Here is a 12578-nt window from a genome sequence, read left to right as displayed (position 1 = left end):
TCGGGCAACCAATCTTCAAGGATAACTGTCCATGTCATTGTGTAGATTAGCTTTGTTTTTCTTTGTTTTTAAAAAAAATGACTGGCACCCTTCAAAGCACTGGTTGTCATAGAGACTGGGCTTTCCTTGACGTAGTTTTCCATCAACTATTGGCTGCATCTTTGTGTGCTGAAATTGATTTTGTGATGGCAGAACACTCTTATATCAGCTATCAAAATGTTTGTTGTTGTCGAACCTTCATGTTTTGTTTCCCTCTTCTTTGTCTCCACAGCTGTATGAACTGGACGGAGACCCAAAGAGAAAAGAGTTTCTCGACGACCTTTTCAGCTTCATGCAAAAAAGGGGTATGTAGGTGCACATGTGGATCTTTGAAAACCCTGCTAACTCTGTCTGATATTGAAGTGCACCCTATTCATTCCAGCTCTTATCTTGTTATATCTCCTCACTTTATTCCCAGCCAGTGCCATAGGCAGCTCTTAATAGTTGTATAAAGAGGATGATCACCCTCCCCCTTCTCTCTCTGACATATGACACAGCACCATCTACTCGTCTTTCACTGTGTTGGGTGGGGTCTTTATTCATTTCAGAGATGATTGCTCCTTGGTAACGCACCAACTCGTCGTTCCCAGGCTATAACTAGAAGGTACATGTTGTATCAATGCCTGGGGATGTATTGGCTTACCCTACCATCATGCCCACATTTCAAATACCGCACATACTTACACACAATCAAATACACTTGCAACTGCCATTTCTCCTCATCTGGACAGCTTATTCTTACACTGAGGGAATTGTATCCTAATGCCAAGCAGCCGTTTTGACATGATTCCTCTGAGGAAACCCTGTCGATGTCACAGGTGGGCTTTAGTATCACATCAAGGGGCCTTAACTGACATGGCAGACGACAGACATGTGCTCACAACTGAAACACTAGAACAAGATATTTACAGTGTCAGCCGCTGCCAGTGGGTGGGTCTGCCAAGTCTGCTCTGAGAATCTGAGAGCACCATCTATAGGCCATACCAATAACTGGTCCATCCTAATGTAGGATGCAGAGTGAGGATTATATTGATTAATTATACTTTTTGTTGAACTGTATTTACTGTCAGTTCTTGTTGCAGGGGATATATTATGATAAACAAGTGAATGAAGCATAGGTTTTCATGCCCAACTAATCAATACAAAATTAAATTCAAGTGTGATTTTTGAAATTTTAAATAGTTCCTACAGATTGATGCAGAATTTATTCGAAGGAATTTTGCTCCGTACTTGGTTGCATGCCGGTTTATCTAGTTTTTAAAACGCAATAAAACCTTATTGATACAATTGTAATAGTTCTGTTAAGTAGGACCATCCAGAAAAAAATCTTTCCTGCGTCATTCCTGGTTTTTGTTCTCCGGTTTTGATAACCTGGGTTGTTTGAAGCCCATAGACCTCCAGTGTCTCTATTTATTGACAGTATCACCCTCATTTGAAGTTTAAAAAAAAAAAAAAAGCATTTTTTAAAGCTTTTTTTAAGCATTACTGTTTTTTTCCCTTATTTACCATTATTGGTAGTACATGATGGTATTTTTAGTCTTTTGACCTTTCCCCTGTGTGTGTGTGTGTGTGTGCGTGTGTTTGCAGGAACCCCTGTGAACCGTATTCCTATCATGGCCAAACAGGTCCTGGATCTTTACATGCTCTACCGGCTGGTGACAGAGAAGGGCGGCCTGGTTGAGGTCATCAACAAGAAGCTATGGAGGGAGATCACCAAGGGACTTAACCTGCCTACCTCAATCACCAGTGCAGCCTTCACCCTCCGCACACAGTCAGTACACACACACACACACACACACACACACACCCTCTTTCTTTGATTTGAATTTAGGCTAAAGGGTTACCTGGGTGCATTGTTATGTTTGGCTTGTTTGGATTCCCCATGTTAGTCAAAACAAAAGTATGTGTAACTTGTTCATTGGTCAGTTCTGTTAACTGCTACCATGCGACAATGGGGATCAACATAAGTCAAGTTTTTATAACTTAAGCTAGCCTTAACTGTCAAAGCTATAACCTTTAATCCTTGTTCTCTTCAGTGTTTCGCAGCTGTGGAAATGCTGGCGATCAAATGTCAACAACTGCTTTGTTTTACAAATTAACCCTTGTGTGTTGAGGTAACTTCCTGCTGTAGGTTGAGACTGCAGGATGTTCTCAATCCTAGTTAGCAAAAGATCAGATCAGATCTCCTCTTAATCTCCCCTTACAGGAAGGAGGCTTGTCTGCGTGTGCTTGGAGCCAGTATTAATTTTTAACTCTGAAGTTATATGTCTCAGACACTCATCACTGTAAATTCTCATCATAAGAACCTTTCATTTAAACCTGCTGCAGATACATGAAGTACCTGTACCCATATGAATGTGATAAGAGAGGTCTGAGCAACCCCAACGAGCTTCAGGCAGCCATTGACAGTAATCGACGGGAAGGTCGACGACAGAGCTTTGGCAGCTCCCTCTTCACTTACTCACCCAACGGGACACCCACCATGCTGTCCTCGCCGAAGATCTCCACGCCAAGTGTGGGACTGTCAGTGGGCTGCAACGGGGCCTCGCTGACCCCCATCCAAAAGATCAAGAAAGGTGGGAAATATCACAATAGGAAGTATCGTTTCAAATTGATAAACAAGAGACTGAAATTATTGAATGAATACAGGAGACAAAATGTTACGAATGTCGCTGAAACAACTGAAGCTATTCCAAGTTTTCATGACTGTTTAGTTTGACATAATATACTCAAGAAGATGGGTTCCCATTGGTAAAGAAAATAAAAATTTCAATTATTAAGTACATTTAAACTCTTTCAAGCTTGCATGCATCATTTTCAAATGAATTTATCAGTTCATCTTGACTGTTTGTAGTTACTTAAAGAAGAAGCCAGAGGATATCTTAGGATGAGGGTCCAGTGCCAAACATTGATTTTTAGAAATCAGATATAGTGAATCCTATCCTTGAGCAGAAACTGTAAAACGATTTAAGAAATAGCAATAAATTTGATTTCCTGCCAAATCAGTACTGCTGTGAATCTGTCACTTTGGTCAGGGTTAGACACCTTTTATATCTGTCCAGAATGGCATTATCATATATTGCTGTGTATAAATACATTTGAATTTATGTTCCTCCTTTTCTCTCGGTCCGGGCCAAAAGAGGAGGGTAGCCAGCCGATGCCAGGGGTCAGCATGGCTCGTCTGCCACCGGGAGCCTTAGCGTCTCACTCAGTGGCTGCTGTGCAGGCAGCGGCAGCCCAGGCAGCGATGGCGGCTCAGATGGCAGCTCTGGAACAGCTGAGGGACAAGCTGGAGGCCGGTGAGCCACCAGAGAAGAAGATGGCGCTGCCGGCCGAGGAACACCACCGACTATTGCAGAGAGCATTGCAACACAACCTGCTAGCCATGACCGCTCAGATACCGATGAACATCCGCATCAACAGTCAAGGTACTGAATGCTCAGTGGAGTGTCTGATACATACATTCAGCCAGCGTGAGAAGAACAACACGACCAGTCAGACATGATTTTTATGTTTTTACCAGCTGAAGAAGTCTGTGCTGCCCTCTAACTTCAGGATATTCATCTTTTATCTAATCAGCGTTATATGACACCAAGAGAAAGCTTCTTTGAATCTGAGTTTCCAAAGATCTACGAGAGGAAGCACAACTGATTTTTGTTAACAAGTTATCTGAATTTAAACTGTTTTATATATATATATATATAAATGTTGACTTTCAAGGGACATCCAAATGCCCATTGTTGAAAAAAAGTAGATTTATTTAATTATTTTTTTTAAATTTATTTAATTAACATTGATGTTTTTATAGTCACATTTAAAAAAGGTTGATACTTATTTCCATGACTCTGACAGCCAGGTCACAGCAGATAGGATCAGGGTCATTTGGTTGGACAGACATCAATATGGGAAAATGAAGATGTATTTCTGGGTAATTATTGACAATGCCACATTGCCCAAAGGTACCATGCAGATGGATTTTAGAAGAGATGGCAGAATGCTGCCTTAATCAATTATGTATACAAAATTTAGAATATTAATCAGCGTGAAGTATCTTCTCTTAGAGCTACACCTGCATATCTGAGCAGAAAAATCTGAATATATTTCAAATATCCTCTTGACATCCAGTTGACATTCATTTAGCTTTTACTAAAATCTATAAGCAGCTTTAACAAAAAATCCCCTTGTGTATTCCTATACCACAGCTGCTTAGGGCATCGTTGTTTTCCCTTTTTGCGACAGTTAGTATCTCAATACACTCTTGTTATCTCACCAAACCACAACACCCTACAGTGAGGAAGTAACCCTCAGCAGGCCTATATGTTGACCTGTTTAGCTTATAGAAGCAGCATGCCTGCATGCATATAGTAAATGTGTCTTTGTCTTTGCGGAGATTCCCTTCTACATGCAAACCCTTTGATCTTATAGCAAGGTTTGTCTCACATGCTGTCTATCTGATGGTACACGCAAGCTATTTCTCAGTAAGTAATGATACAGGTGAATTCTGGGAAATGTTCTAATGGACACTTTTGAAGAATTCGTACACAGTGAGGCTTGTCCCATGAGAAATGATTCTGTACTTGCTCTCTTTTGTTTTATGAGATATCAAGGAAGTCATCAAGTTAAAAAAAAAAAAAAAAACTATTGTCTTCCTGACAGATGGCAGACAAGATTCTGCTCTGAACCTCACCACCAACGGCACAAGCAGCATCAGCATGTCAGTGGAGCTCAATGGAGTAGTGTACACTGGTGAGTACCTCTGTCATGTGATACAAGATGTACGGCTCATCACCTTCAAAAATTCGGAGTCAAGATAATAAAATATGCACATTAAGAACAGAGCTAACCCTTCAAGTTTGTTTGCTTAGTTTGGCAGAAAGACTAGAAACAGGTGTAAACAGCTAAGCTGGCTATGCAAAAAAGTTTTTTTTCTCAATCACATAACCCTTTAAAACAAGGGTTTGTGCTGGCCCGTGTCCACAGTATCATTTCCCTGCTTCCCAATTATTATGTATGTTTAAAGACATACAGTGAATTCTTGCAGTGTTGTGTCAAGTTGACCACTCCTCATTTGAATGAAAATGAGGTCTCGCCTACTATACGCAAATGAGCCAGTCCAGCACCACCATTGGAGATTCCAGACAAAGTTTTAACTAATGCTCCATGATCTAAAATTAGATTCAGCAACCGTATGGCTTTTTTTCTCATCTTAGATATTTTTAGACTCAAATTTCTGCAAACCATTTGTGAGATATTTGGTCAATTCTCTTGATGCTAATAGTAAATGTAGTTGGCACGGCTAGTGTTTCACACTGGTTTTTAGAAATGCTGATTGCTAGCCAGTGCTGTGTTCATGTGTCCGACTGAGCCAACCACTGAACACTTCTGTGTGATTTATGGTTACAGCAGAAGATATAACGACAAGGCTAACCACCGTGATTATTTGTGAATCAATCTTATCATCAACTGTCAAAAGTGTTTCCTAAAATTGAGATTAAGTTAAACTGCTAAACCTCATATTCTAACATTAACTGTTGGTCCTCTTCATGTCTTTGTCTGTCTAGGCGTTCTTTTTGCTCAGGCAGCGGCAGGGTCAGCCTCATCCGGTGCGTCTGCATCGTCCCTCTCCAACAAGCCCGTCAGCAGTCGCGTCGCTCCACAGCAGCAGCAGCAGCAGCAGCAGCAGAACACACCTACCTCAGCCTCCAGCAACCCGTTGTCTTAACAAACTCCCAGCCTTTCCACTCTTTTTTTTTTTTTTAATTACCACGCTAAGAAAAGCCAAAAAGCAACCTCATTTTCTATATCATCTATGCCAAAAAAAGAGAAAAACCATCATCAGTACAGAAAGACAAACTGAACGTCAGCTCACTTGAAGTACTCTATCTCAGGTTTTCTCTCACAAACTCACCTCTTTTGTTCTTCATCGCCAAAAAGGATTTTGAAAAGAAATATCCCAACTGAGAGCCAGTATATGCTAAACTATAACGTGTATAATCTGTGAATTATTTATTTCTGCATAAATGTACAGATTATTGGAGAACAACAGAGAAGTTAATAACTAGGAAGGCTAAAGCATTGTTTACAGACACAAACACAGCTACTGACTGACAATAATGTTTTTATCCTCTAGAGGAGAGATTTTTTTATTTTATTTTAATTTTACATTGTTATTATTATCATTATTGTTATTCTCTTTATTGTGTTTTATCGTTTAAATCTTTAACAATTCTTTCATTGCAGGAGAAAAATCTCTATATTTAGAATTCTATTAAAAAGAAGTATGAATATCCTCTATTTGTAATCAGAAAAACTTTAAAGGTATGTGTTGTTTCTTCAGGGCATATAACGACGCACGGTTGTGACCTCATTTTCTGTAAAACCAGATAACCTTATTCACATGGCAGCCATTTTGGATCTCTGTAGGAGAACAAGTCTAATGCAGGTCTCCGCTCTGGTTGTGCAATGAGATGCACGTCATATCATTGCCACAGGGTGTCCTGTGAATCCGAGGGATCTGCAAGGATCTATTAGGGCCCAACTAGACTTGGTGTGGTAGGCTCTGGCACAAAACTGTTGAATTTTTTTTGTGCTTGTTCTTCCAGAGACAGCTGGCTAATATGTATCCAAAATCCACTCCTGTTTATTGACATAAGGCCAGTTCAAAACGTATCTATGCCAATCTTGCAGGTAGTTTGTCAATCTTAGTGTTCAGAATGGCTCCCTGTAGGAGTAAGGTCAGTTGTTAAAATGAGCTCCGTTCAGCGTTCACACTTAATGGGGATAACACAAGTTTTCATGATTGTTCTCAGGTGTCTCTTTGCTTTGTACAATTTCCCGCTGTCTTCTATTACACTGGACAGAGTACTGCTTTTCCACCCCTTTGTTAGCGGAAGGATACGTTTTATCTTTACTCTGACTTGGCCTTCTTGTTGATTGACTGTCTTACGGTCAGATGCATGCGTGTATTTGTAGATGAAAACCCTCCAATCAGAAATGAAATGATTGCCTGTCTTAGATTCACAGAAGTTGAGTGTCCATTAAATCCTTGTTAATGTGGACTCGCTCACATGGACAATCAGGTGTCAGGTGACACAATTTGGGCCTCAGAAGAAACCTGACAGGCATTTCAGCTCATCTCTGTCAGTTGTTTTCTTTTTGTAATGTATTGTAGATTACAGGTGCTTTAATTTTTTTTGGTTCGGCTTTGTGTTTTGCATGATGGAGTGCTTCTTCTGATCCAAGTGCTTCTTATCCGGAGCTGTGACGTGGACAGGGTCTCCTTGTGACCAGCTCACCACCTATCGAGGATATAGCAGAGAATGTCTTGTGATCCTCTGACTGTGCAGCTGTTGCTTAATTGGATCTTTTGATAATATGAGCTGAGAGGTAATCAAATCTGTGGCTGTGTGTTTGCTCGTGTCAAAGTGTTTGTGCAACTCTCAGTTTGATTTATGACAGAGGAGGCACCATGCCACTTCATAAGTAGTTGCATCTCTGCATTTTGAAGCAGATCAATCATTCAGCTTTTTGAACTTTAACCTGTGTTACCTCTCTGGACTGGCTGTTAAAGATTGTTACTCCTCCCCTCCCCCTCCTCCCCGACCCCATAGCCATGCCAAGCAGCCTCGTTCCTACTGACGATAGGAAGTAAATCAGGCCTTGTCTGTGGGTTCTGTTTTGAGGCCTTAACACAGCATGAGATGACCAGAGAGCGCGCAGTACCTCTGTCTAATCAGTTTTTACTGTTCCAGTCAAATATCACCAGATGGCTGTCGTGGCTTTGATTTTAGACTCGCTTCTCAGTGTGAAATCACCACCAGCTGCTACAAAAACACTGGTCACTTTTGAAAAGTGCTCTCCATACAGTAAAGGGGCATCAGAATGTTATTTTTTAAGGAAAATAAAATAGTAAAAGAGCTCAGAGGATTGAGCTGCCACTGCTTTGTCAGATTTTGTGGCATAAAAGAGAAAAATAGTTGCAAGTATTGTAACAACTCTAATATCAATGAGCATATCAATGAAAAAATGTAAGATTTTGACGTTTGAACAGCAGACAATGAAGGCATCTTTACATTAAACCAGTTTTACTTTTTTTACTTCTGAACAAATCTGCATGTGTTTTAAATTAACGTTAGATGTAATATATTCTGAATATGTTATTTAAAGGTGGCTTTTTAGCATGAGCACATGCATTTCAGTGAACTCTAAGGCCAAAGAGATGGAGAGTCTACTACTCTTCTGACTGCTTCATGTGGGGTTCCATTTACTTTCTATTATATTTTGATATTTGGCACTTGCATTATGTATGATTAGAGACACTCAATCCTCAAGACTTTGTAGCACTGAGACAGATTTTTCCAGTCTGGGAAACCGATTTCTTTTCCTTTAACATTTAATTATAGTTTTGTTGGAAATGGAAGTGTAAAACATCCTGTTTTTTTCTACTCAATGGTGTACTGTAAATGTCCCGATTATGACATAAATCACCAGGGAAAAGGAAATGTCTTTGAATCTAGCATGTTCTTTGTGTAAGCGCATCACATGCATCCTGATGGAGAGGAATGTTTTTGTATGTCAGTCGGATGGCTCACAGTGTTTTTCCTCTCTGAGTTGCAGGTGTCACAGTTGCTGGTAATGACTGACAATCAAATAGAGGCACACTGCAGCTGAATGCATAGGTTTGTGGGGGGAGGGCAGCTGGAGAAAAGTAAATTAAATCAATCCAGATCTAAAGGATCAACATTGCCTTTTTTAGATTTGACCCTCTGACCTCTTGGCCCCCAAGGCAACATTCAAGCACCTGCCCCCATTCAGTCGATCCATGTTTATTGTATATCTATTGACTGCTTCTGTGAGATATTTGCATTTGAACAGTGGAGGTACTGCAGCTCTTCTCTCTCGTTGTGCATGGCAGCATTTTCAGGGAAGGTTGGAATGTTTTTAATTGCGTGGTAGCGACAATCAGGAGACATTAAGGCAACACTGTATACCTCTTAACACTCTCGACATCCCTTCAACCACAACCAAGCCCCGTTTCTACCTCAAGGACTAAAGCTTTGGCAAATTGCTTCTCAGCCACCACAACAGAGAATAGTGCTGTAGGCTGTTTCTCTGCAGGAAAACCTCATCAAAACGATGCTGATGCAGGTTGACAAGGACTTTGAAAGAGATTGTAATAACCATAGACAATCAGATATCAGTTTGTGACTCTCACCTTTAATCAATAACCATTTTAGTTATGCAAGTGGTGAGGGACTCACTTCAAGGCTCAGCTCTTTGGTAAGAGCGCCCCCCAGTGGTATGTTCTGTTATGATGCACAATCAGTTAGGCTTTCCTAAATGGAAATGGAGAAAAGTTGGACGGCTTCAAATATTACATTTACCTCATTGAAAATATATCATTTTTTCCTCGTATCCTCCCAGGGTTTTATGCCTGTTGGAGTGTAAAAGCCTCTGAATCAGCAACCAGATGATCAAGAAACACTAATACTCCTGAAATACTCGCTATCTTACAGAGTCAGCACCTTTTGAAGGAATTTCAAGGCTTGATTAAGAAGTATGTATCAAAGTCAGTTTATTGGTTAGTAACCAGCCATCCTGTCATTCTGCAGGATCCTCCACATCAGAAGTTGCTGATTTCTGATAACAGTTAGCAGTGAAAATGATCAGTCTAACTATGTAGCATCTTGTGTGAAACCTGGGCTTATTCAGAGTTTTTGTTCAGCGCTGCATCTGTTTGTCTGTAGGCGTTTCTTCTCACTGAGCAGGTGGTTTTCATCCTTAGATGAGTCGATGTTCGCATAAGACTTTGGCTTTATTCTGTTGTCAGGGTTAAATCTTTGTTGTGTGGTTATGCAGTTTAAAAGCTTGGATTGCTTTCTCAAGTCTGCTTGTTTGATGCTGTTATACAGACTAAAACTAAGACTTAGCAAGTTAATTTTGTTTGTCTTTGAAGTAAATTTCTAGACCAATAAATATCCGCACAAATCCTCAGTCTCTTGTGATCGGCTTGTGCACTCTTTGTCAACTGTCCATAACGTAGGGACATCATTAACCCTTGAAATACTGCTGCTTTTCATCCCACCAGAGCTGTAGAAAAAAATAACTTGTAGAAATCCTGCTAGGTCTGGAGCGTCTTGCACGGAGAGTTAACTCCGGCTCCTGCTCCCACATGCCGCTGACATGGACGTTCAGATGGATCATTTACGGGTTGAGGTGCATGTGGGTTCAGGCCTTTTTGACTGGACTTCATCACTGACTTGACCTCCATCAGGTGGACTGTGGGCAGGGAAAACAATGATGAGAAAATAACAAGATGCCTTCTGCTGTGACAATTGTATGAATTAACCTGTATTACTAAAATTCATTAAATAGATTATTTCTGAAATATGGCTTTGTAGGGCTATGGATTATATCGTGTTTATATTGGTTGTTTTTGCTATTTCTTTGCTTTCTTTTTGACATGCTTTAGCAACTGAGGCACACAGAGATTACTTCTAGAGCAGATTTATGAATACAGCGACGGTGATGATGATGACGATAAAAAAGAGAAATGTGATTATTTTAGGGAAGCCTGTGATGTACGTGTGTGTGCGTGTGTGTGTGCGTGTGTGTGTGTGTGTGTGTGTGTGTGTTTGTGTGTGAGGAGCTTCAGGTGTCTTTTCACTATCTTCAGAACAGAAACAAGGCGTGTCTCTTGTGTCTTACAACTTCTCAGGAAAATCTACCTCTACCTCCAGTTTGATGCATTTAACCCAGTGAGGACTCAGGTTACTGTTCAGCGGGAGGAGGGAACAAGGACGGGCGCCGGGGTCCGAAATTAACTTCATCATACCAGATTAAATATTAACTCTGTTCTCTGGTGTCACACTGGAAACAATAGTCGTGTTATTAACTCTGCTGGATACAAACAAAACTTCGTCTCACTTGATTTCTAGGTTAATTTCGAACACCATGATGGCTCCCTCTTGTCCGTTACACGTTTGTGACACTTCTGCTGTTCAGTATATTTGAGCACCAACACCAGGGAACCCCCAGCTCAACAGCTAACTACTACTAGTACTACAACAAGTACTGCTTCTTGTACCACTGTTAGTACGGCAGGTCTGTTTTCAAGTTTTTCTGTCTGCTCTCTTCATGTGTGCTTTTTCCTCCCTTTTCTTTAAATGATTACATTTTTGATGAATGGGATGTTTCCCGGTAACCACGGCGACAGTGAAGTGGCAGCGGGCAATGCAACTGTTTATTTTTTTTCTTTGTTTTTTATTTTTCTGAGGGGTGAAGAGGAATTCTTGCCTATTTACTCAATATTTGTCTGTGTGAATACATTTTTTTGAATCTGAAAATAAATAAAATATCACCTTTCTTAAATGTCAACAAAGCTTTGGAGGTTTTTTATTGTCCTATGAGACAGCATTTTGTAGCCAAATGTTTGCTCATCTGCAATCTTATTCAATGTTTATCTTATTAGCATATTATTAGCTTATTAGCAGCACGTACACATGGGTGGCAGAGTGGATGTTGGTCTTGGACCAACACATCCAACCTGAACAGTTTCAAAGTATCTTGGCATCAACTGTATTAGTTAAAGTTACTAACAATCTCCTTATGGCCTCTGATCTTGTCTCTGTACTGGTCCCATTAGACCTCAGTGCTGCATTTGACACCTCTGACCACAGCATCTTTTACAAAGACTTGAACTGGACTGTTTTTTGAGCCATATTTATCTGACAGGGATCAGTTTGTGCATTATGAACTCTGTCAGGGGTTCATTATTTCACAGGGTGCCAGACTGAGACCGTCTCTGTTCACTCCGTATATGCGTCCTTTGTCACCAAGAAACAAGCTGATCACAGTCAGCTCTATTTATCTATGCAGCCTGATTAAACTAATCAAGCTCTATGATTATTTTGGAGACCTAAAAGCCTGGATGACCTGTAACTTTCAACTTTTGAACCCCTACAAAACGGAAGTCATTGTTCTTGATCCTAAAAAACTTAGAGATTCACTTTCAAACTATATATATTCACTCTGGGTGGCATTACGTTGTCCTCCAGTTCTACTGTTACAAACCTTGAAGTAATTTTTGACCAGGATTTGTATTTTAACCCTCAGAGTACTCGAGAGTACTGACTGGTACCACCAGGTCAGATCACATTTCCCCCATTTTGGTCTCTACTGTACAGATGTACCACAGGGTTGAGATCTGACCTCTTGACCTGTGAACGGGAGCATTGTCATTCTGGAGAAGACCACTCCCATCACAGTGGAAATGTATTAGTGGTCAATGAAAAGACCACTCAGAAAAATTTTGTATTGATTTGCAGCGATCCATCCCTCTAAGTTAACAACCAATAAAATGTCCCTCACAGCGTAACCAAGCCACCTGATCCCCTCACTGGAGGGTCAAGAGTTCAGATGTTCGAAACCACGTGAATGATCGATTTTAAATGCATTCACAATGATCAGGAAGAAGGGAGTTATAAAGCAATCTCATCGATTTATTTCCAAAATATTATGTGTCAGAAGAAGTTTGCAAA

General features: G+C 40.4%; 1 protein-coding gene across 3 annotated transcripts in view; it reads left to right on the top strand.

Annotated features, from left to right (window-relative positions):
* The window catches only part of arid3a (AT-rich interactive domain 3A), a 43400-nt gene extending 32808 nt beyond the window's left edge, over window positions 1-10592 (top strand). For 2 of the 3 annotated variants that reach the window (XM_072389255.1, XM_072389256.1), the window contains exons 4-9: window positions 272-344; window positions 1627-1810; window positions 2368-2615; window positions 3180-3467; window positions 4696-4785; window positions 5601-10592. In XM_072389255.1, coding sequence (XP_072245356.1) covers window positions 272-344; window positions 1627-1810; window positions 2368-2615; window positions 3180-3467; window positions 4696-4785; window positions 5601-5761 — 1044 coding nt within the window. In that variant the 3' untranslated portion in view covers window positions 5762-10592. Of the gene's footprint in view, window positions 1-271; window positions 345-1626; window positions 1811-2367; window positions 2616-3179; window positions 3468-3618; window positions 3694-4695; window positions 4786-5600 lie in introns of those variants that run through there. The other variant, XM_072389257.1, reaches the window with a different exon arrangement.
* The last annotated feature ends 1986 nt before the right edge of the window (window positions 10593-12578 follow it).

The sequence above is a fragment of the Leuresthes tenuis genome, unplaced genomic scaffold (genome assembly GCF_036924035.1).
Source record: "Leuresthes tenuis unplaced genomic scaffold, fLeuTen1.0.hap1 SCAF_7, whole genome shotgun sequence".
NCBI classification, from domain to species: Eukaryota; Metazoa; Chordata; class Actinopteri; order Atheriniformes; family Atherinopsidae; genus Leuresthes; species Leuresthes tenuis.
Note: the sequence above shows the minus strand (reverse complement) of the source record. Positions and strands in the feature narration are given on the sequence as shown.